We start from the raw sequence: 24,006 nt of genomic DNA, 5'->3' as shown, positions 1-24,006 counted from the left end.
GGCAACCTACCGAGGGGCTTCCTGAGGTAGTGTTTTGTTTAGTGGGGCTCGCTGAGATCAGAAACTCGAAGTTAAACGCAGACACACAATTTAGACAGGTTCGGACCACTGAATAACATAATACTCTACGTCCTGTGTGTTAGTTGGATTGAATTGCTTTGGAGGGGGTCCCTGCCTCGCCTTATATTACCGGGGGCAGGGTTACAGGTCGGTTGGTTACAAGAAAACTAGTCGAATTTGACTAGACGAGTTCTACTCTATTGCTACGAGTACTTTTCCTAATCCTCGACTAGTTCCTTTCTTTCCGCGTAGACTACGCCGACCTGCGTCATAGTCTCTATGTCAAATACGTCTCGGTGTCTAGCCCCATATTTAGAACTGTCAAAACCTTCTGGTGGGCCCATAGATGTATGTATGACACCAGATGAACGGTGTCTTCCTTCGCTATCTCCTGCGTGCAGGGGAGGGATGCACGGAGTGGCGCGGTGGCGGAACTGGACAGGGCGGCGCGACGGTGCTAAACGGGAGCAGCAGGTCAAGCGGAGGCCATCAGAAGGTGAGGCCAGGCGCCCCGCCCATAGTAGGAGGCGCCGGCCGCACGGACGCCAGCGGGAGGCGAGGCCGGGCGAGCCACCATGGCAAGAAGGTGTCGGTAGGCGGATCTAGGCTGCACGGACGCTGACGGGAGGTGGGGTGGGGAGCCACCGGCAGTGCTATGTGGGTCGGGGCGCAGGGGGAAGGCTCGGGGTGTTTGGTCCGGCCAGAGGAAGAAGATAAGGTGCGGGAAAAAAATTAGAGGATGACAGATGGGATCCATAGATGACAGTTGGAATTTGCTAGTAACTGATGCTAACGGTGTTAAAAAGGACATCTATACATCCCTCTTAGTCCCTCTAACCAAACAAACAACTGGAATGAACCTAACCCATTCAACCAAACATGAAGTGGGTCGAACCCAACCAAAAAAAGAGGAATGGAGCCAACCCAACACACTTGGTCCCAAACCAAACACATGCATATTACGAAATTTTCACAAAATTGTCCGTTGCCGAAATTTTCAAAAAAAACAGCCTATTCGCTTCAGCTTATTCAGCCGGCTTATCAGCCACAAAACAATATTTTCCTCTCATAACAAATCAGCCGTTTCAGCTTTTCAGCCGGCTTATAAGCTGAAGCGAACAGGCCCACAGTCTAATTGATGCTTTTTTGTCTTCACAATGTGAATATCAAGTCATTAAAATTGCTTATATTCTAATTTAATAAAAATGAAACCCCACAGAAAGTAAAATAAAAGGGAAAAAGAGCTCATTTTAGCATAACCCGTTACTACTTACTAGTAGGTTTTAGAAGGCCTAATTGCATAACGGCTTCCTGAAGCAGCAGGCGAGAAAAAGCGCGATGCGGCGATGGCACGGGCCCCACCAAGCCGATTCCGCACGGGTCCCTCCTTTCCGAGTAGATCACTCCTCCCACGCAAGCACCAACTCACTCGCGGTCAGTCACTCTCACCACACCACACCTGTCGCTCGCGACCGACTTCCCCGAGGCGAGAGCAAGCGCATGGCGGAGCGGAAGCGGAAGCGGGCGGCGGAGGAGTGGGAGAGGCGGAAGAGGGACCACAGGAGGAGGAGGAGGGAGGGGCAAGGGAAGGGGGAGGAGCTGCTGGGGAAGCGGCAAGTGGGGTGGGCGGGCGACCCCGTGGAGGCGCTCGGGGAGGTGGTGATGGGGCGGGTGATGGAGCTCCTGGACGCGCGCAGCGTGGCACGATGCACAGTGGTCTCCCGCGCATGGCGCGGGGTCGCCGCCGACGACCGCCTCTGGGCACCCAAGGTTCGGACGCTCGCCCCTGCCCCTCTCGCGCTCCTTGTATTTCGCGTTTGGTGGCCTTCGCGCTCGCGCGCTGCTTGGGTGTTTAATTTCTGGGGATCCTGTTCGACGAATTGATCGGCGGCGTGGGGAATTGAAAGCCTCCGGTTCCCTTTAACAATCGATCGAGCACCTGGTGCTCAATTCCTCTGGGATCAGGAATGAGACTTGGGGGTATTCCTGGTTTGGAGCGAAGGAATCCCCAAATTTTCCTAGCTAGAAGCGCAAAGGGCATGCATTTGACCTGCATCATAGTTTACTGACATTGCACATGTATTGGGTATTGGGCGCTATTTCTGGCTTTGTAGTTTTTGCGCAGGCCCCCCACTGCTATATCGATATCAATATATGGTCTTCACAAATATTTTTGTTGATTCTGTCCTTGGCGGGATGCTAACTTGGCATGTCACGCAAATTTATGTGACATTGAGGTTTCCAAAGAAAGAAGCTTTAAGTGACATTGACAAGATAGAGAAACATTTTATGTGGGCAAAGGGTAATCGGGTTTCTTTATTCCCAAAATAGTTGCAAAAATAGACATAATAAACAAAATAAGTTACTGGAAATATTCCCATTGAATCTAATTTTTAAGTTATTTTAATATGTCCGTTTGATCCGTTTTGTTTTCAACTTATTTAAAGTTCATGGGTTTTGCAGCTCCAAAGCATTTTGTTTAATTATGTTTATTATTTTGTTTCAGATCAATTCTATTTTTGTCTTTGCTGTAATATTTTCTGAAAAGATATGCTGCCCAAACTTTAATCATGTTTATGCCATTAGTCACGGAGGAGGGTATTCTCAAAGGGACCGATATCTACAGCTTTGTTAAATATTGAAGGGGCATGTTTGGTAATGCACCAATAGCCCATTAGTAGTAGTTAAATGAATTCTTTCACTTTACAATCCCAAATAATCTGCATTCTTGCCTCTTGATTGTCTTGATGAATTCTGAACTTTTGGGGTATTAAAATTTTGAACTCTCTGCTCGTCTAAAACAACTATGAAAATTTTATCAATATTTGAAATCTGTTTTACAAATTTCTTGAATTTTTTACTCCCACGATTGGTGAAATGGTCACTAATGTCGTCAAAAATAATTTGAGGTGCTACATGTTTGCGTCGCTGACTTACAATTACCATGAGAATACCCGACATGATTTTTGCTAAACAAAAGAGAATCGAATACTCATGTTTCCACATTAGAGTCTTCAGTACAATATAACATACTGAAATTGACAAAAATAGGGACTCGGCAATGTCTCCATCTAGAGCAAGGGAACAAAAAGGCTAAATACCAAAATAGAAACTAGGAAGACCTGATTGAAGAAAAAAAAAGGGGCAAGAGAAAACTGTGGCAAACATTACAGTTGTATATATAGCTGTATTCTTTGCTCATGAGTCATGATACACTGCTGGTCCTGATCATTGTTTTGTTCACAGTGTGCTGAGCTGATGGCGGGAAAGGCACATATCCCTCGTTTAACGTTGATCCGCACTGGATCTAAGTTGTCTACTTATTCAATGGCCATCATGGATGGAAAACGGGTGAGTACCAGCATTTTGTTTCATCTATAGGATCAACAATGCAGTGGATGAACTGCAATGGACACATAATCTATTTATGCTCATTTACTATCAGTATCTTTACCATGGCACTTGTAAAGATGGTCTTTTGGATTGTCGGTGTTGCTGAGTCTTGGAATGATGCCAATTATGTTATTTACATTAGCATCTCTTTTCTTTTGTTTCATTGATATATACATTGGTAATTGTGGGGAACTTCTCTCTGGTCATCTATTTAATTTATCATCAAGCAGAAAGTAAACATAAAGTATATTTCATATTCCACTTCTCCATTGTTCTCAGCATGAATTGTATTATTCTCTTGTTCAGAGTCGGATCACAAAAGAGGATCTCTGCGATCATGCGTGGGAGTATTGTTTCACTATAGTAAGTTTGCTAAATTGCGCCCTTTTGCCTGTTTGAACTTTGAAGTATGAGCTATGCCATTGCATAATTTTATTTTAGTGGTTGCCACTGTACAGCTGACTTGCAAGTTTTGAGGTCAACTGGTTTTAGTCAATCAGAGTCTGATGGATGCATGGGATCATGACAACTGTCAGCATCTATCTAGCTTCTTCAGATGTTATAGCTTCCAATCGCACTGAGGGAGAGTTGATGCATACATCTTCATGGTGGCAATTAAAGTTTATAAACTTTGATACATTGACTTGGTCAAAGCCTCAAGGGGGGTATTTGAATAGCAACATTTTCTTGAGAAATATCACGCAATAAATATATATGTAGGATATAAATGTAGGTGTGTTATTTTGGTCTGCCACTGTGAAAATGTGTGTGCACATTATTTTGAATCACTCCTGAAAAAAATGTTTGGAAACTTTAGGAATTTGATGCTACAATTTTAGTAAGAATTTTCAATATGTTTTAGAGATGAAATGTAAGAGTATGACAACCTGTGGATATGGGGAATATTCCAACCATGCATGCTACACTCCTTAAGGGCTCGTTTGGCAGGGCTGTGGCTGTGGCTGAAACGGCTCCAGCTGTGGCTCCTCTGGTGGAGCAGCTTCTCTGGTGGAGCTAAAGCCGTTCTGCAAAGTGTTTGGCAAAACGGTTTCTTCTGTATTTTTATGAATGGGTATAAGAGGTCAAATGTCCTATATGCCCTTAGCTATGTGATTTGGATGTGCACATAAGTTTATGTTTGCTCTCAATTATAATGTGATTTCTCATATGAAATGAAAAAAATAATGAATAGAAATTAGATTAACCAATAATGAGTAGGTTGATATATATATAATTACCAATAATTTATATGTTATTTCATTTGAAATAAAATCGATTAGTAAATATATGATTAAACCAATACTTTATCTTTTCCCTTTTCTTTTTTTCTTTCCATTTTTTTCTCTTCTTTTTTCGTGCCTTATCCCGTCCTCATCCTTCACGCCAGGCTCTGCTCCTTACTCCTGGTCCGCTTTCATCGTTATCCGCCTGCTCGGGTGGTGCTGCTGCTAATTCGCCGCCGCAGTTCCATTCTCGCAGCCGGGTGCTGCTGCTGCTCCTTCATCGCTGCCCCTAGATTGCACCCACGCCGGGCGGCGGGGCCACGCTGGTGGCTGACGGAGCGAGCGGATGCGCTCAGGCCAGCCACGAGGCTGCGCCGCGCCTAGCCCTCGCCCTCCTTATCCATCGCCGGCCGCGCGCCATGCTACTTCCCCGTTGTGCTCTTTCTCCACCGCGCACCGCATCTCTACCGCCGCCGCGCTTCCCTGGCATGTGCCGTTGACGAGCACCGCTCGGGCAGGGGTATTTTTTGCCAAGGATCTCGGAAGGTGGGGGTTGAAGCCGCGGGGAGCCCCTTTTTTCGGCTTCCTCTCCGTCGGAAGGCTCGGAGAGCGGGTTTCGCGGGAGCTTCGATGGCGAAGCCGTTTTGGATGTGCCGTTTGGTAAGCCGGTGGAGAAGGCGACGGTGAAGCCCTGCCATGCCAAAGAGGGCCTAAGTACATATCCTTCTTCTGCTCTTGCAGGCAGCACCAGAATACTGGAGGAACCTTGATCCATCATGGAAGCACACTGGTCCACCTATGCGGCGCTACTTTCACCCTGATGGCTACCACAGCGCAGACCCTCATGACGCTGTGTGGGGTGGCCACGAGTGCACCTACACGGTAATCACAAGCTTTGTTGGCGATGGCCGAATCAGGGAACACTATGTGAGGATCAACCGGTGGCCACCGTTGAAGGTTTCGAGGAAGGATGACTGGAGCTGGGAGCTGTCGAACCACCTCTACCGCTACAACAGCATCCCTGATGCTGACAGGAAAGGATGCACCGGTCCTTTGTTCCCAGTATGGTGAATACACTTCTCTGCGACTAGAAACTTGTGTCGTGATCTCGTGCCGGTAGAAACTTGGCGTGTGCAACAAGAGGTTATGTTTGGCATTGAAAGCCAGCTACGCCACCTAAGGTTAAGCTTAGGTGTGTGTCTGTAATACATATGTACTGTTGCTTATGTGATGAGTGGTTCCGCGAGTCTATATATAGTGGTGGCAAGTCCTTTGTAGCAGTTTGGAAGTATTTTGTTAAAACTTGTGCGTCTGTAAAATAGCCTGAATGAACCTTTACGTACCTTAAGGTATGTACCATAAGCAATGATGCAACACTGCTACTTGTTGCTTATCCTTGGTGTTTGCACCACTTTGGATGATTTCTCTTTTTGAAAAGCTTTGGATGAATTAATAGTGCTACCAGTGGCGGATTCATGACTTGAGCGGTGTGGGCTCATTTTCCCCTTCCTCCCTCCTCTTCATCCTTCCTCCTTCCTCTTCATCCACGACTACAAATTTTAGGGGGACTTCGGCTACAATTATACATAGATTGTTGGAGTCGACATAGAAGTGCGTTAGCATTAAATCATCATTCATCAGTATCTAACGAGAAATCATTCTTGAAATTTGACTTATTTTTGGTTTGGCGCCAAAATTAGGCAAGCCTACCGTAGAAAATTTATCGGGCGTACCTTGGAAATCGAAAAGTGAGGAACTTAAATGCCAAAATTTTGCTTGCTAGTTTTCTAGGAGCGTAAATTGTGCCAAATATTGGCTTTGCGAAGATTTTTTTGTTGTGCAAATTTGTGACTCCACTGTCCACTCGTTTGGGGCATAAATCAAATGTGCCAAATGTTTATGCAGTGTGCGTATATTGCTGACAAACTCTGCTCCCGCGAGCCACCTCTATGGCTCTACATCACGAGCAGGTAGCATATTTGCTTTGTTCATACTTTGTAGATGAAATTGTAAGTGGTTGATTTGTTTGTTGATAGATATAAAATTGTAAGGTGTTGATTTGCGTTGTTGACAAGCAAAATTGTAAGTCGTTGATTTGATCCGTTCATGCCTTTTTAAGTACTACTCCTTGATTTGATCCATTCATGATCCATTCATGCCTTTTTAAGTACTGCTCCTTCTGTTCCAAATTATAAGTTATTTCAACTTTTTTGGAGAGTCAAAATATCTCAAATTTGACTAAATTTATACAATAAAGTACTAACATTCATGATACCAAAAGGTACCATTAGTTTCTTCATTAAATATATTTTCATAGTATATCTATTTGGTGCCATAAACCTTTGTGATCCTCTCTATAATTTGGTCAAACGTAAAATAATTTGACTTTCCAAAAAAATTGGAACAACTTATAATTTGGAACGAAGGAACGAAAAGAGTACGTTCTTGTTGGCGCCTATGCACTCTGGACGGAACTTTGGAGCAAATGCTCACACATCACGCTATTACACACATGCATAACTTACTACGAAAATAAGAGAGTATGCATTTTTAGTCCAAGTGTTATAGGTACTTGAATTTCAATAAAAGTAAGTGTCTACTTTAGTTTTTCACTAGTACAAGTCCATCTAGATTTGTCCTAAGTCAATTTTTTTAACTTTGATTGAGTAAGAATATCTATAGAAAATCTATTGTATTAGTCTTTTGTAATGAATTTATTAGTATTAATCTTGCATTGTAATTCAAATAGACATAGCTGGATCTACAATCGAAGGAATCACATAACAAATTCTCGTACATAGAGATCGAAACGAGGACATGGTATGAGAATACAAAATGAGGAAATGGTATGAGAATACAGAAAACAAACATCGGTTGGTTCAGGATTTCCCCATATCTATGAGTTATAAATAAATAAAAAGTAAAAATATTATAAAATTAGTTGAATCTGATAATTTTATATTTTAGTAAAAATATAAATAGTTGAAAACAGTATCATGATAAAAAAAAGAAATCGGTGGGATTTATCCGTACGGATACACGCTGCTTAGTAAAAATACTCGGTAGTCCTTTCCTTAATTCCGTTTCTGCCCTCTCCTCCAAAACTTGAAAAAACTACCTATCCTTATCCAAAACCCCTCACTCCGCCGCTCCGCTAAACCCCGGCCACGATGGCCACCACCCCCTCCACCTCCGCCCCGGCGCCCGCGTCCTCCGCCTTTCCCCTCACCACCGCCGCGCGCTTCCCCCGCTCCTCCGCTTGCCCCGTGCGAGCATCTGCGCTCGCCGAGCGGCGCCGCACGCGGAGGCGCCGCGCGCCCGAGGGCGGGGGCGCCGGTGGGGACCGCTCTGCGGCTGCTGGGGCTGTGGAGAAGGGCCTGCGCCTGGCCTTCCTAGAGCAGCTCGCGGAGCGCGCGCGGGCCGCCGACGCCGCTGGCGTGGCCGATACCATCTATGACATGGTCGCCGCCGGGCTCTCCCCTGGCCCGCGCTCCTTCCACGGCCTTGTCGCCGCGCACGTCCTCGCCGGCGACGCCGAAGGAGCCGTAAGTGCTCCCCCCCCCCCCCCCCCCCCCCCCCCCCCCCCCCCCCCCCCCCCCCCCCCCCCCCACCTCTTAACTTGCTTACGTACTGGCCTATGGCATTGGTAGGAAAGGCCTCATGAGGTGGTTGATGAAATGCGCTTGTGCCCCTTTTGGGTGCCTAGCTGCCTGGGTAACGCGGCATTTTACTATTTTAGTGCCTGAGGATTTGGCCGGTGTTATTTTACCCGAACTATCATCCTACGAGCTCTTGATTTAGTTTGTGGAAATGTGGAACTTCGAAGTGGAAAGGAGGAGGGGCTTGGTCAGTGGCGGAGCCAGCCATGGCCCCTAGGGGGGGGGGGGGGGGGGGGGGGGGGGGGGCGCTCTTCTTCTTCCTCCTTTCTCCTCAAAAATGGGGGGGGGGGGGGGGGGGTGCGTTCTGCAACAGTCTTCTGAGTTGCAGGGCTGCAATTGTCTCTGGCCTTAGCGCTGTATATTGTAGCCTTACAGAGCTGTAGACTGTAATTGTTATCAAGCGTTCTGGTAATTTGTTGTCTGGTCTTGGCCTTGATGCATAATGAATTGGGGATGTACAATATGATCATACATGCAAGGATTCATTATGCCCTGTAGCTTACGAGATATAACAACTCTAAGAGTAGCTTTCAGTTTGAAATGACATGTAGTTACTTGTTAGAGGCACTCAGCTGCCTATCACATGGCTGAATGATGGTGGTTTTGTGATCCTGGCAATCAGTGAGGAAGAGTTATGGGCATGGGAATATTGGACCTAATTCTGCATTTTTATCATTTCTTTTTTGGGAGCATGATCTGATTGTTGCCCTTGTATCAAGATTTTGTGTTTAGCTTCTCTATGGTGGCTTCACCTATAAAGAAGTTGATTCTTTAGGCCTAAGTTTCTTTCAATGATAGGTCTAAGCTGGAGCTACACTTAGCATGTCTTAGTTATGTAGCTGGTGCCTAATAATCTCTACTGAACCTTTTTTTTAAAAAAAAAGCATGGTGCAGGATCTCTGCAGAACCTTGCATTTGATTTACAATTTTACTTTTGAGAAGAAAACATGGAGATATTTATCATAAGAAATAATGCATTGGATTTATAGAAATGCATTTCTTAATGCAGATGCAATCTCTTAGAAGGGAACTAAGTTCTGGAGTACGACCTCTACAAGAAACTTTTGTGGCCCTGGTCCGTATTTTTGCCAAGAAGGGTCTTTCTACCAGGGGCATGGAGATTCTTGCTGCTATGGAGAGATATAAGTATGATATTCGCAAGGCTTGGCTAATTCTTGTAGGTATGAAAATTGACTTGTGTTGCATATTTGGTTTATTGGAAAGATTATAGTTGCTTTCACTCTCTGGAACAGAGGAACTAGTCAAGAATCGCTATCTGGAGGATGCCAATACAGTATTTCTCAAAGGGGCAAAAGGTGGCTTACGAGGAACTGATGAACTTTACGATCTTCTGATTGAAGAAGATTGCAAAGCCGGAGATCACTCCAATGCTCTGACAGTCGCATACCAAATGGAGGCTTCTGGAAGAATGGCAACCACATTCCATTTTAATTGCCTTCTCAGTGTGCAGGTGAGACTGGAAATTTGATTTGCGCATCCACAGATAACTGTTGCTTAATATTCTTTTCTGCTTTTGTTTGTTTGGTTGATCACTTGACCTAGTAGAGGAATCCACTGGCATAGTTTTGTTTTATGTCGATACTTCACTCAGAAAAAAAAAGACATAGATCCTGTTTCAATTATATTATGAAAGGACTACAATTTTTTCATGCAAAACGCATCTTGTAGCTTATGCAAGATGCTCTGTCCGCTCTAAATTGAATCCTAACAGCAAATGTGGTGGTTAGTGATTAGTCTCTCTTACCTAGCTAGTTCTCTAGACCTCATGGCTTTGTGTTGAACTGCTATACAGTGTGTGGCTGTATCATTATAAATTTATAATCACTTCTACATCACTTATGTTTAATACTTTAGTGACTTTTCTTATACATGGTATACCATATATTTATGAGACTTTTGACAAAGTGAGACACTATATTTGATCAAGCCTAAAAGCAACACTAACGCCGCCAGTAATAGTGCTCTCTCTAATGATTTAACCCTGCAGCAACTATTGAAGATTGAACATATAGGTTAGGCAAGCTTCAGACTAGAAACACTTAAGACAAGATAGGCTGAGCTGCACAACTTTAGGAACATGATCTGCTACATTAGCATTAAGGTTTACTTTATAAATATAATACAATAATGCTGATTTAAATAAAAGTTCATTCTGTTCAGGCTACTTGTGGAATTCCTGAAGTTGCTTTTGCAACATTTGAAAACATGGAATATGGAGGTGAAGGTATGGCAATCGTTTGAACCAGTTTTGTGCTATGGTTTTTTGCCATCCATTTTATCTACAGATTTTGAAGGCTTGAAGTATGGCACACAATGTCTTTTCGGTGCCAATTTGGTTTTGTTGCATAGTTTTGCATCTGCAGAGAATTGAGTGCATGCAGGTGTAGTACTCGTAGTTCATTGGATAGAGATAGATTGTCTGTTTTGCCTTCAGAAGACATGTTAAATCATAGTTATGTTTTCTTACTGTGCGTGTAATCCCATTTGTATATGGTTGGCTGTATTGCATGTTATCACTTGTGCATGTAGAACCAGCTATTGTTTCTGAAACTGTATTGTCATGAAGCTATTGGATGGAAGCTATATCATTCCACATATTGAAACAAATCCGCTAATGTTCCTTTAGAGTGTTTGACCTTGTTGTTTTATTAGCTTCCATGGGTAAAATTACTCGGCACTTTTATATTTTGGAATGTCTTTTCTGTTAGTCATTTTAGCTCTATGTTGTTTCTAATGGCATTGGTCCTGTGCTGCCATCATATTCGATGTATCTGAGGAGCTCTGAAACTGAAATAAGACCACAAACATGTTTCTAAAATATGATCACGAACCTCTTCATGTTTTTCTTACTAGAAAGAGAAGTATCTGCTGACCTATGTGTTGATTGTTGGAACTTCACAATATGGATGCTGATCTTTTCTGCTAATTCCAGATTATATGAAACCTGATACTGAGTCGTATAACTGGGTTATACAAGCATTTACTAGAGCATCTTCTTATGACAGGTATATATTTACTTCAATATATAATTCTGTAGTTATCCACTATTTGTTTGATTCATTCTGTTGGTCCTGTTTAATTGAGTCATCCAATTAACACAGTCATGTATTGGTTTCTTCTTAGAATCAAATCTGATCTGTTGGGTCCAATGAGTTAATATAAACTGTAGCTGCATGACGCATACAGGGAAAGCTCACATTAGTAATGGCAGTTCTTGTTGCCTTTTAATAACATAGAACAGTAAGGAGGACCCTACTGAAATATACTATATATAAATAAAAAAGTGGAAGCGCAGATGCAAAGGAGAAAAAGAAAAGAAAAGAGAGCCTACATGATCCAATTAGATGAAGCAACCACTATATGGGGTGAAGCTCTAACTTTAAGTGCTCAAAATATGCATGTAGAGGCATCTCGCTTTAATCCCTTTTTTTTTAAAAAAAAAAAAACTATACAGCGGGGGAGGCCCCCGCTGCTTTAATCTCTTTTGGTAGGAGCTTTCCTGAATACCCAATTGTTCTTTTGGAAGTATGCCAACAAGGCAAATAAACAATTTTGCATTATAAAAAAGATATAACTTTCACCAGCTTGTGATTTAATAGACAGGACTAAGCCTAGCTCCCTAGGTTGGTTGAGTTTTTTTCTTAACAGACGTTTTCACAAAACTTAAAGTAGCATTTGCTATAAAATTATCCAAAAGAGGAAATCTTTGAAAGCTGGAGAATTGATGAGATACATCATACATTATGCCATTTATAATAGTATGGTTAATTATCTATGCACTTTTTCCCTTGCATTTTTTTGCTAATATGACAAAAGGTCGTTCTACGTTTTTTAGTTAAAACATGGCATTCTGCTCTGTATTTGAGAGCTCTGAACAAGATTGACTTACATCCATTACTCTTTCCTCTGTTATCTTTGTTTTGTGATGTGTTTGGTCTTTAGGGCAGGGGATGTGGCAGAATTACTAGGGATGATGGTGGAAGACCACAAACGTATTCAGCCTAATGCACGAACTTACGCGTAAGAACATTACCTTTTGGCATCTACTAGTGGTCACTATTTGAGGCTCTTTGGTGGAAGCAAGTATACTGTGTACACACATGTTTTCTGAATACCAATAATACAGTCACATTCTATCCAATGCTGATTATTGTCTTTCTCACAACACTTGGTTTTCCATTGGAAAGCAATGAAGTGACGATCAGCTATTGTTTTCAGCCTATTAGTGGAATGCTTCACAAAGTATTGCATGGTTAATGAATCAATCAGGCATTTCCGTGCCTTACGGAGAATTCCTGGAGGAACAAAAGTTCTTTACAATGAAGGAAATTGCGGTGACCCACTTTCTCTCTATCTACGATCGTTGTGCCTTGATGGTGAGCTATAACCCTTCTATATATCAGTTAAGAGGAGTGGCAAAGCTCCTGTTTCTGTCAAGTTATTTCTTTATGAATTATGATCTTTCTTTGTGGAAAATGTTGCACCTGACACAAGGAGGTAGCTTTGTTCTATTGATTTGCCACAAAGATTTTGTGGTTTTCCTTACTTTCTTCAACTTTGGGATTTGTTTTATGGATGTGTCAAAGGATCCATTTTATTGAGAAAAACAATATAAAACCAGTTTCTGTTGGACTAGTATTTTTAGTAGAAAAGTCTCTGTTTTAGATTTGGTACAGGAAAGCATGAAAAACAAAAGAAAATCTGCACCAAGAAATTTGGCGTCTGACAGACCTTCACATGTTTATGTTGGTGACTATTCTTCATTGCTTTACCATTTATATCTGAAGGTGCATGTATTCAAATAACACTTCTAGATGTCTTGAATAGATGAAATAGTTAGTTTAGACTTTCCTATTGCTTTGCTTTTGTGAACAGTTATATCTTATGTGATGTATTATAGAGCAGTTTCATTTAACTTGTCATTTCACGATTAAGATTCTAATATTGTCACTTGTTAGGCCAAATCTTCTCTTATGCTCTTCATTATTGCTTAGCACCAGACTTCATTTTGGTTATGATCTTAATGCTAGAAACAACAACATCAGAATTTTTTTTGCACTGTTGAGTGATGAAGATTGTGTAGTTATACTTTAACATGATGACAGTTCATTCTTCTGCATTCTTTGTTCACCGTATCCAATATCCATCTTTTATACTTTTAGTAGCTTTTCATTATCGTGAACTTTTAGTACTTTTCTGAGCAGGTAACTTATTTTTATAACCAGGAAGACCTGTTGAGTTGCTTGAGGCATTGGAGGCAATGGCTAATGACAACCAGAGTATCGCGCCTAGAGCAATGATCTTAAACAGAAAGTACCGCACATTGGTAAGCTCCTGGATAGAACCATTACAAGAAGAAGCTGATGTTGGTTTCGAAATTGATTATGTGGCCAGGTATGATTTTGTGATGTTTGTTACTCTTCTATGCAAGTCAGTTTTAGTTGCTCACATGACACCTTATGTTTTCTCTGAATGATGGGCTACACATTGTTTTTCTAAGAATGGTGAACATAGTGCAAAATTTGCCTCCTCACCCTGTAGTATACAATACTTAAGTGCGAAGCATGATTTTCCTTATGCAGTAGTAGAATGGAGGATGCACATGAGAAAAAGTGCACACAGTAGCTAGGTGAGACTTGGCTAGAATAAGAGGGAGCACACATATTTGAAACACGATTCGTATTTAGCTTGCCTTCTGAAATGAGTGATACAACTCCTCTTTGTATGGATGAGTTTACTGCACTAACATGTACAAGAGTATCTAATCGAATAAATAATGCCATCCAGCGCAGCTAACAGATGTATATGTAACTAATTAGCTTAAAGCCTGTTGGATTTACAAAGAGACACCTCAAGAGAACCCATTGGAGATGTTGTCACTAGTACTCTAAATTTATTTGGATACTTAAGAGACAACCGAAGAAGCAACACCATTGTACATGTCCTAACTGAGCTAGCTACCTTGTGTCACAAACATGGTGCCGTACAGCTGTAGGATTACTTACGGCTGCTGTTCTTGTGCTGCCTCGTTCCACTGGCTGGCTATGTGCATATAACCGGCCAAGTCAGCTGCTGCTTTTTTTTTTCTCACCTTCATTCATCCCTGGCCTATTCCCTTGGCTCCATTGTTTTTGTTGGGTCAGCTGCTCGGTTGGACTAGGCATAAAGTACATTAGATGTCATTGATCAGAGCTACAGGTGCACCACCCAGTTGTTACCTTGATGACCATATCTCACCAGTCCGTTTAATCAGCTTTGCCTTAGACCTATGCTTGCTGTTTCCATGCTAAAAGTTTCTAAAGTTTCATAAAAAAATCTATGTGCAGAGTCTGTTAATTTTCTCTCTGGTGCCACCTTGTTTGCCTTGTAGTTCACCACTTTAATCCACCATTTCCTTCTCCATGATACTTGCCTCACTTCTTGTGGAGCTCCCCCGTACAGAATAATTATCATAGAATACATGTGTTTGATGCTTGGCACAAGAGCTCTCTTGAGTGTAAATGCAGATTCACAGTGCCATTGAGTAAGGACACAATCTGATTGAAGAAGAATTTGAAGATTAGTTATTGCTGTCAACATTTGAATATATCATGTAGTCATGATGTAGTAACTATTCGGAGAGATCGATATTTGATACATGCACGTTTTGTTGTTTAACTCCTTTCCTATTGTAAACTTAGAATTTCTCATCAACTCATGTTGTCTTTGCACTTGAAGATATATTGAAGAAGGAGGTCTTACAGGAGAGCGCAAACGTTGGGTGCCTCGTAGAGGAAAAACTCCTCTAGATCCAGATGAATTTGGATTTGCCTATTCAAATCCAATAGAAACATCTTTTAAACAGAGATGCTTTGAGGAACTGAAGTTATATCATCGCAGACTCCTAATTACATTTAGGAATGAAGGTCCTGGTATTCTGGGTGATGTATCTGAAGACGATGTACGCAGAGTTGTTGAAAGATTGAAAAAGTTAGTTGTAGGGCCAAAGAAGAATGTTGCTAAGCCCAAGGCTGCAAGCAAAATGGTAGTATCTGAGTTGAAAACTGAGCTTGAAGCTCAAGGATTGCCTACTGATGGAACCAGACAAGTACTTTACCAACGAGTTCAAAAAGCTAGGAGAATCAATCGTTCACGTGGTATACCACTTTGGGTTCCTCCTGTAGAAGATGAGGAAGAGGTACACAACATGACAATGTTTATTGTAATCTCTTATATTCCTGCTATGTGATAATGCCACTGGCTCATTGTCACCTCCAATTTTCTTTCCTAATTTGATGGAGAGATTTAAGCATGACTTCTCGATAGGTTGATGAAGGGTTAGATGAGTTGATCTCAAGAATCAAGCTAGAAGATGGGAACACGGAGTTTTGGAAACGTCGTTTTCTGGGAGAGACTCGAAACTATCTTTGTGAAGAAGATAGTAATGAAGATGATCAAGATTTAGATGATGAATTGGATGATGACGACGACGACGAAGATGACGACGAATCCACAAAAGAAGCAGAAGAAGATGAGATAGATGATGAAGAGGCTGTTGAGCAAACTGAAAACCAAGCCGGTGATGAGACTAAAGATAAACAAGCAAAAGGACCCAATCAGCATCTTCAAATGATAGGGGTTCAGTTATTGAAAGATCTAGAAAAGACGTCTGTTTCTTCAAAGAAATCAAAGAGGATGCCCGAGGTATGGAATGCTTCGGCATGTGCAATTTGTCTTTACATTGATCAGTCATCATAGGAAGCTCGTGGCTTATCCTGATTGAACTTTGTATTGTTTCTAGCTCTATTATTTGGCTAGTATTGATTTGAAGCCTGTACTCATCTCAACATGCCATGTTAACAAATTAGAACTTAAATGGTTATCTGAACAAGATGCAAGTATATATCCTATATTTCAATTTACAGAAGTGTTTGGGAAGGTATACTTTAAGAATCTGTTGGCTGTAATCAGTATAGAACGAGGAGCATATTGAGTGTTTTCTTCGGATGGATTCTGTTATAATTATGTATGTTGGATCTGTTGGTAGAATAGCTGATTTTTCAGTAGATTTTGAGGCATTTTAGTGGCTCTGACTCTGTAGATTGACGATGATGAAGATTGGTTTCCCGAAGATCCAATTGAAGCCTTTAAGGTTATGCAAGACGAGAGGATGTTTGATGTATCAGACATGTATACCACCGCAGATGCCTGGGGATGGACATGGGAAAGAGAGATAAAGAATAAGATGCCACGTAAGTGGTCACAAGAATGGGAGGTTGAGTTAGCTATCAAGATCATGCATAAGGTATTCTTAACTCTATAACCGCTGCAGATTCTATTGGATGATGGACTTAGATTCTTTCAGTTACCTTCAATTTAAATGAATACATTGCCTGCCATTATTTTTCTAGGTTAGCAATCACAGCATTCTGATGGCATTTTCGCTTGCACCTCAATTATTGGTTGTCTGAACTTTCGATCACTGATTCGTTGACTTTCAGGTAATAGAGCTGGGTGGTACTCCGACAATTGGTGATTGCGCCATTATATTGCGTGCTGCTATGAGAGCACCACTCCCATCTGCTTTTATACCAATATTGCAAACAACACACAGTCTAGGTTATAAGTTTGGAAGGTAAAATTTAGCATGATCTCTGTGGGTTTTTGCTAAGACATGCTATTCTGGTGTAGCATGGCTAATGCATTTTTCCTCCTTTTCCCCCCTCTCGTGCTGATTTCAGCCCACTCTACGATGAAGTAGTCCTGTTGTGCCTTGATCTGGAGGAAATTGATGCAGCCATTGCAGTTGTTGCGGAAATGGAGACGAACGGAATCAAGGTGCCTGACGAAACCTTGGACAAGGTGCTTGCATCCAAACAGTCTGGAAACTCTGCACTCCCACCGCCAACAGAGGAGTAATCTGTTTGGACCTGGGAACCTTTCTCAGCCCTCGCGTCGCCTGATCTGACACAAGACAATCACTTGGCGCCATACCATGCAAAGCCTTTAGCTTCCCTGGTGGAAAAACATCTTGTATGGCAATCTATCAACGCTGTATTTCTGTAACGTCAGGTAGAGGAAATGTGAAGTTGATAGTTGATGCCTGGCATAGTAGCATGCCATGGCATCCTCCATTAGTCTGGCTCACTTGATAATATTTATATGAAATATGAGAAAAGCTCGAGTTATTTAAATGGTGAAATGCAATAGAATGGGTTCATTTCTTTTAAACATGTTAAGAGTTGTGCTGTATTTCTAACAAATCTCATCGATCCAATTCTGAATACAAACTTCACGCCTGTTTGGAATCAAGGACTTTCTGAATCTGAACAAGTAGTCCTGTTGTGCCAAACACATCACCACATTCTCCTGGAATGCTCTCCAGCGAAGCTTGTTTGGCGCTTTGTTGGGTGGCATGCTGCACCTCACCTTGCAAGCTTTCGAGACCTTTGGATGTTACCTGACCTCCCTGAACAGCTGTCGTCTAAACTGCGCTCCACCATCACCACTGCCTTGCTTTGGAACATCTGGAAAGCAAGGAACTCCTGGGTTTTCGATAAGGTCTTCTGCTCTACTGGTCAGACCCTACGCAACATCATTGACGATCTTCAGCTCTGGAAACACCGGCTCAAATCACCGTTGGAATCTACCTACCTTCAAATGTTCAGGCCGGCTTCTTGCCTGCCGTAGCCCTCTTCAAAAAAATAGAGTCCTGTTGTGCCACGTCCTGTTGGTTAACTGGCTGGCTGCCAAGCAGAGCAACCATGGTGGGCACTGGAGCGGAAATCTCAGGTAGGTTCTGTCATTTTTGAGATGATTTATTTGTTGGCTTGCCCTTCCATGTGACATTCAGATTAGTGGGCCGTAACCCACTTCACCAGATTATGGGCTGCAGCCCAAAAGACCAAAGCCCACTTTGGACGGCCGCGGCAGCCGCCGCGCCGTCGCGCATGTGCTGGCTGCGGCGCCCGCACCGCCGCACGCCCATCAACAACCCAGTAAAACCCTAAACCCTAGTGGATGCTTCTAGAGCCACCGCGCACCCTCCGTTCGCCTCCCCCCGCCCTCCCTCTAAAATCCATCCGTCCCCCACCTCCTCGGCGCCTCGCGTCCTCTTCCCCCTCCGCAAGAAAGAAGCGACGCAGCTCGCCTCCATCCCCGCCCCAAACTCGAGCTCGCTCGCCGGCGACCGCCTCCGCACCCGCGCCTCCTCCTCGCCGTCATGTATCGCGCAGCAGCCAGCCTCGCCTCCAAGGCGCGGCAAGCCGGGAGCAGCGCCGCCGCTCGCCAGGTGAGAACAGAGTCTCGTGTTGCTGGGCGTCCGGGCTTAGGTGGGGTTTGGTGAAGAGCCCGCTCGCAGATTTGGTAATGCCGGGCTGGCCACCTGGTGGTTCTGCGCGCAGGGCTTAGTTGAATCTGTTGGTGACTCCCTGCTAGACTGCTAGTTCTTAGGATTCAGTGGGTTCGTGGGGTTTGCTGCTAGATGTAGTTCGTATTTGTGTCACCCTGCTGGAATCTGTAGCTTACTAGGAAGATCTAGCACGCTCGCTAGTGTCGTTGGGGTTATTCGTTCATTTACGGTCGTGATCTCGTCACTTCCGTGCTCTGTTTAGCTATTAGACCTCGAGTTTACATGATGGATAGCCCTGGCGGGCACAATCTGATCTGATCCGGCAGAAATTGAGATCATCTGAATTTTGTTACTATGTTGTGTAACCTGGTCTCTATTTGGTTGAGTGGCTCTCGGTTGAATGTGCTCATTGTACTCAGTTTTGTTATGTGATGCTTTATAGGTTGGGAGCAGGCTTGCCTGGAGCAGAAACTATGCTGCCAAGGATATCAAGTTTGGCGTTGAGGCCCGTGCCCTGATGCTGAGGGGCGTTGAGGAATTGGCTGATGCAGTCAAAGTGACAATGGGTCCTAAGGTATAGTATAACTACGTTCTTATAAACACAAACTAGCAGTTCTGAATATCTGAATGTTCACCAAATTTCCATGACAGAACACTGGCTGATTGCCTTTTTAGTTCTGTTAAATCCTTGCATTTGCCTGTTTCTTTCCTGACTCTTGGAGTTGCCAATGCTATCTGTTGTAATACTGTTGCGGTAGCTGTTTGTTTGTACTCACTTATTGTGTGCATTATGCAGGGTCGCAATGTGGTTATTGAACAAAGCTTTGGTGCACCAAAAGTCACAAAAGATGGTGTGACCGTTGCTAAGAGCATTGAATTCAAAGATAGAGTAAAGAATGTTGGTGCAAGCCTTGTGAAGCAGGTCGCCAATGCAACTAACGACACTGCTGGAGATGGTATGCCATTCTTAGAACTATGTGTGTAACGATATGATTTTGCTAAAAGTTGTTACAAGACTTGGCAGTGTAGCTACTTCCAAGCATCATATAGAAGTGTTCCTGCCTTTTCTGAATATTATGTTGGTCTCATTGTTGACGCAACTGCAGTACTTATATGTTCACTATTGCTCTTTGTGCCTTTGCTATTTTCTGATTTGTTTGGTCTGGTGGTGTCCTTCTTTTTGTGAACAGCTCTACTCTTCTTAGCCTTAGCAAAGACATGTGATCATTTGAATGCTAATACCATATATTTGCTTGTTCCCAAGGGATTTATCTTCCCTTCTCGCTATACCATTAAAATAGTATTTCCTCCTTGTTTGAAGATACAAAACTTGAATCAGTTAGTCAAATTATAGGTATGTTTGTCTGTGTAAAAACCTGTTTCAATGTTATTTTACACTACTTTGGTTTTGTATGTATAGATATTATATTTTGAGAAAAATGGTCAAAGTCTGACATTTACAACCAGTCTGCTTATGCCTTGAATTGAGGGAAACTTGTCAGTGCGATTCTAACTGTGACATTGCTGTTATCTTGAATTTTCAGGTACCACATGTGCTACTGTTTTGACAAAAGCAATATTTACTGAGGGGTGCAAATCTGTTGCGGCCGGAATGAATGCAATGGATTTAAGGCGTGGAATCTCAATGGCTGTTGATGCTGTTGTGACCAATCTGAAGGGCATGGCCAGAATGATCAGCACGTCGGAAGAGATTGCACAGGTATATCTGCAAAGCTCAGTTTACTGTTTGTTTTGTTCATAATGTCCATTCAGTTTTTAAAATATCCTTTTATTTTATTTGTGCTGTAAAAGGTGGGTACAATATCAGCAAATGGGGAAAGGGAAATTGGTGAACTTATTGCCAAGGCTATGGAGAAGGTTGGCAAAGAGGGTGTGATCACCATTGCGGTAAGTTAACCTGGGATGCTTGTTTATGCTATTCCTCTCACTGTATGATTCAGTTGCACTAAAATCACAATAATTAATAAATGGACAAATTTTGATTGCTTCCCAGTTTGACTAAATCACCACTCTGAATATGCTACGATGCTGTATGGTTCATTGTTGTCTTTTCTGTTTTCACAGCTTCCTGAAATTGCTCCTTTTTGCATTATGCTGAATTGACTTGTTTATTGAAACATGTTATTGAAACATTTGACAGGATGGTAACACCCTTTACAATGAGCTTGAAGTTGTGGAAGGCATGAAACTTGACAGAGGTTACATCTCCCCGTACTTCATTACCAACTCAAAAACCCAGAAATGTGTAAGTGCCCTTTTTTGCCTGGCCTCGAATTCTGATCGTGTGCACCACAGGAATACCTTAGTTGTATTTGTTTTCATATCACAGGAACTGGAAGACCCTTTGATCTTGATTCATGACAAGAAGGTCTCGAACATGCACGCGGTGGTTAAAGTTTTGGAGATGGCTCTAAAGGTAAAATGCTTGTTCTTATTGAACTGGAACAAATATCTGTCTCATTGTAGCCTTTGTTGATGCAAATTTTCTTTTCATGCTTTTCTTTGAACAGAAGCAAAAGCCTCTACTGATTGTTGCAGAAGATGTGGAAAGTGAAGCATTGGGCACTCTGATTCTTAACAAGCTTCGTGCAGGCATCAAGGTAACTGGTTGTCAATTTCTGCAATTGGTATTTGTTTGTTCTGTTCTAATTGGAATACCATTCAGGTCTGTGCTGTTAAAGCTCCTGGTTTTGGGGAAAACAGGAAGGCAAACTTACAAGACCTTGCTGTCCTTACCGGAGGAGAAGTAAGCTTGAGAGTTATTTCTGGTGCGTGTTATTTTCTGTAGAATTCAGTACCATGTATTGATATCTGCTTTGATCATGATTCAGGTCATAACTGAAGAGCTTGGAATGAAACTTGAGAGTGTTGAACCTCTAATGTTGGGTTCATGCAAAAAGGTATAATCTGTACCGAACTTTCTAGTATTTTCTAGCACGAGATTAAATTTTGATTGGAATCTTCAGACGGTCACTTTTCTAATTCTAACAAGATCTTTCAGTGTCATGCTAGTTTCATTCTTTTTTTCTTTTTTATACAGTAAGCTGACTTATTTAATCAATGGCATTTGTTTTAAATGAAGGTGACTGTCTCTAAGGATGACACTGTTATTCTTGATGGAGCTGGAGACAAGAAGGCCATTGAAGAGAGGGCAGAGCAGGTTCGCGCAATAATACCTTGTTGTGCTGACTTGTAAATTACTATGAACTTTCTGTGTGTGACAATTTTGGGCATTGTGTTACAGATTAGATCTGCAATTGAGAATAGCACATCTGATTATGACAAGGAAAAGCTACAGGAGAGGTTGGCAAAGCTCTCTGGAGGTGTTGCTGTTCTAAAGGTGAGGTTTGATGACCCATATGTTGTAAGGTCTTGGTAGTGGTAGATTGCATGTTTCCAAACATTCCTGTTCTATTGTGATAATTGATACATGTGGCTGTCTGAATTTGCTGATTTGTGCTTATTGTGTACTGCCTACAGATTGGAGGAGCCAGTGAAGCAGAAGTTGGTGAGAAGAAGGATAGAGTGACAGATGCACTGAACGCTACTAAAGCTGCTGTGGAAGAGGGCATTGTACCAGGTAATGTATTTCAAGTTCACAGGATGTTAATATTTCCTGCAGTCTTATTTTTTGATTTCCTATTGTGGTATTGTGTCTGATATACTCCAACTTCAATTGGTATGCAGGTGGTGGTGTTGCTCTTCTCTATGCGGCAAAGGAGCTTGACAAATTGCAGACCGCGAACTTTGATCAGAAGATTGGTGTCCAGATCATTCAGAACGCCCTGAAGGTTAGGGAGAGAACAAATAAAAAATTTTTACTTCTTTACCTGTGTGCTATGCTGACAACTGTGTGTTATGCAGACACCTGTGCACACCATTGCTTCCAATGCTGGTGTGGAGGGAGCAGTGGTGGTGGGCAAGCTTTTGGAGCAAGGAAATACTGACCTTGGTTATGATGCTGCCAAAGGTAGGATATTTCACTTATTTTGTGCACCATCTGTCTCAACAGCTGATTCTAAGTATGCTTGCTGATTCTTCATGAATTGTCTAGGTGAATATGTTGACATGGTGAAGGCCGGTATCATCGATCCACTAAAAGTCATCAGAACTGCCTTGGTGGATGCTGCTAGGTAAACTATCTATGACCTTTCAACTGTGCAATAACAAGTTCAAACTTTCCACAATCAACTATCAGTCAATAATGATGTGGTCATGGTATTCCGAACTGCCCTTTGCTGTTGAAAACTGTTTCTTGTGAGCACAACTGCTCATCTAGTACTGTTAGGAGATGCTGTTGCTTTTCATATTTGGTGTGTGTTAACGAGTTGTTTTGTTTGCCCTGTTGTCGCAGCGTGTCATCCCTGATGACCACAACGGAATCCATCATTGTAGAGATCCCCAAGGAAGAGGCACCCGCACCGGCAATGGGTGGCATGGGTGGAATGGAGTACTAGAGGCATCACACCCTCGATAACACACAGCAGTCAGAGCTACGTGGACTAGGATTTTAATTTTTTGGGCGGTGCAAGTTCATCTTTGCTGTATTTTGGTCGTTGATGAGGTGATTGTCAGGCGATACAATTTTGAGTCTGCGGACGAAAGGACCTCACCGAGCTCCCAACGGAGCTAGTGTTGGAATAATAAGCGGTAGCTGAGAGCTGGAGCGGTAGATCAAAATTGGATTCTGACACCTTGTGCCGGACTTTCTGTACTGAAAAACTACATTTTTTTGGTGGTGGTATATCGTGGGTTTCCTTTCTGCATGCTCTTGCATCATTGATCTATGCGAGTGAATGGCAAAGGTGAACGGTGGCGCGGCTTCTGCTGCGGATCCCTTCGACCCAGATAATGCTTTTCTTCCTCTGCCGCCGAAGGGCAGTTTCTGCTGCGGATGTTGTATTCTTGAAATTACCAGAGGAGTACGAGTTCCCCGCTTTTAGCTTCAGTAAGCTCGGACTGGCCTTCGCTCGACGCCGTCGAAGCCGCATGCCCGCGTCACCCCGAGCGCAGGTTCGCTGTCTCCATCGAACGGGCGTGCGTTCCTGTCTTGTGCCACGCCGGCGACGCGACGTCTCGAGCTAGCCACCGGGAGCGAGGCTGCGAGCAAACAGGGCGGTTATTATAGCGGGGCCATTCAATGGCGTGAAAATTGGGAACGCGATTTTGGAGGTGCAGGAACAACGAAAGCTCCAGCCTCCAGAGCCCCTGGCCAGGCACTGCTCCTATAGGCCTTTGTCTTGCGGCAAACTCGCTACATATAACGAAATTGGCACAATCTGGACCGGTGCTAGTTCAT

General features: G+C 42.8%; 3 protein-coding genes across 3 annotated transcripts; all 3 read left to right on the top strand.

Annotated features, from left to right (window-relative positions):
• The first annotated feature begins 1,490 nt into the window (after nt 1-1,490).
• On the top strand, nt 1,491-6,069 carry LOC117840762 (uncharacterized). Its single transcript, XM_034721282.2, has 4 exons — nt 1,491-1,830; nt 3,307-3,411; nt 3,760-3,816; nt 5,418-6,069. Exons 1-4 carry the CDS (start codon nt 1,561-1,563, stop codon nt 5,745-5,747), a joined length of 762 nt encoding a protein of 253 aa, XP_034577173.1. The 5' UTR covers nt 1,491-1,560; the 3' UTR covers nt 5,748-6,069.
• A 1,762-nt stretch (nt 6,070-7,831) lies between these two features.
• LOC117838046 (uncharacterized) lies at nt 7,832-17,566 on the top strand. Its single transcript, XM_034717915.2, has 13 exons — nt 7,832-8,221; nt 9,345-9,516; nt 9,589-9,806; nt 10,517-10,580; nt 11,289-11,361; nt 12,299-12,376; nt 12,575-12,732; nt 13,582-13,750; nt 15,074-15,533; nt 15,662-16,039; nt 16,437-16,640; nt 16,837-16,970; nt 17,077-17,566. The coding sequence occupies exons 1-13, from the start codon at nt 7,847-7,849 to the stop codon at nt 17,252-17,254; spliced, it is 2,661 nt and encodes an 886-aa protein (XP_034573806.1). The 5' UTR covers nt 7,832-7,846; the 3' UTR covers nt 17,255-17,566.
• Nucleotides 17,567-18,394: 828 nt separating this feature from the next.
• On the top strand, nt 18,395-23,473 carry LOC117840091 (chaperonin CPN60-2, mitochondrial). Its single transcript, XM_034720547.2, has 17 exons — nt 18,395-18,626; nt 19,129-19,260; nt 19,483-19,642; nt 20,231-20,406; nt 20,499-20,594; nt 20,848-20,952; nt 21,037-21,123; nt 21,218-21,307; nt 21,373-21,453; nt 21,539-21,607; nt 21,790-21,867; nt 21,952-22,047; nt 22,188-22,287; nt 22,395-22,498; nt 22,572-22,677; nt 22,762-22,840; nt 23,062-23,473. The coding sequence occupies exons 1-17, from the start codon at nt 18,558-18,560 to the stop codon at nt 23,162-23,164; spliced, it is 1,731 nt and encodes a 576-aa protein (XP_034576438.1). The 5' UTR covers nt 18,395-18,557; the 3' UTR covers nt 23,165-23,473.
• Nucleotides 23,474-24,006: the final 533 nt, after the last annotated feature.

The sequence above is a fragment of the Setaria viridis genome, chromosome 9 (assembly GCF_005286985.2).
Source record: "Setaria viridis chromosome 9, Setaria_viridis_v4.0, whole genome shotgun sequence".
NCBI classification, from domain to species: Eukaryota; Viridiplantae; Streptophyta; class Magnoliopsida; order Poales; family Poaceae; genus Setaria; species Setaria viridis.
Note: the sequence above shows the minus strand (reverse complement) of the source record. Positions and strands in the feature narration are given on the sequence as shown.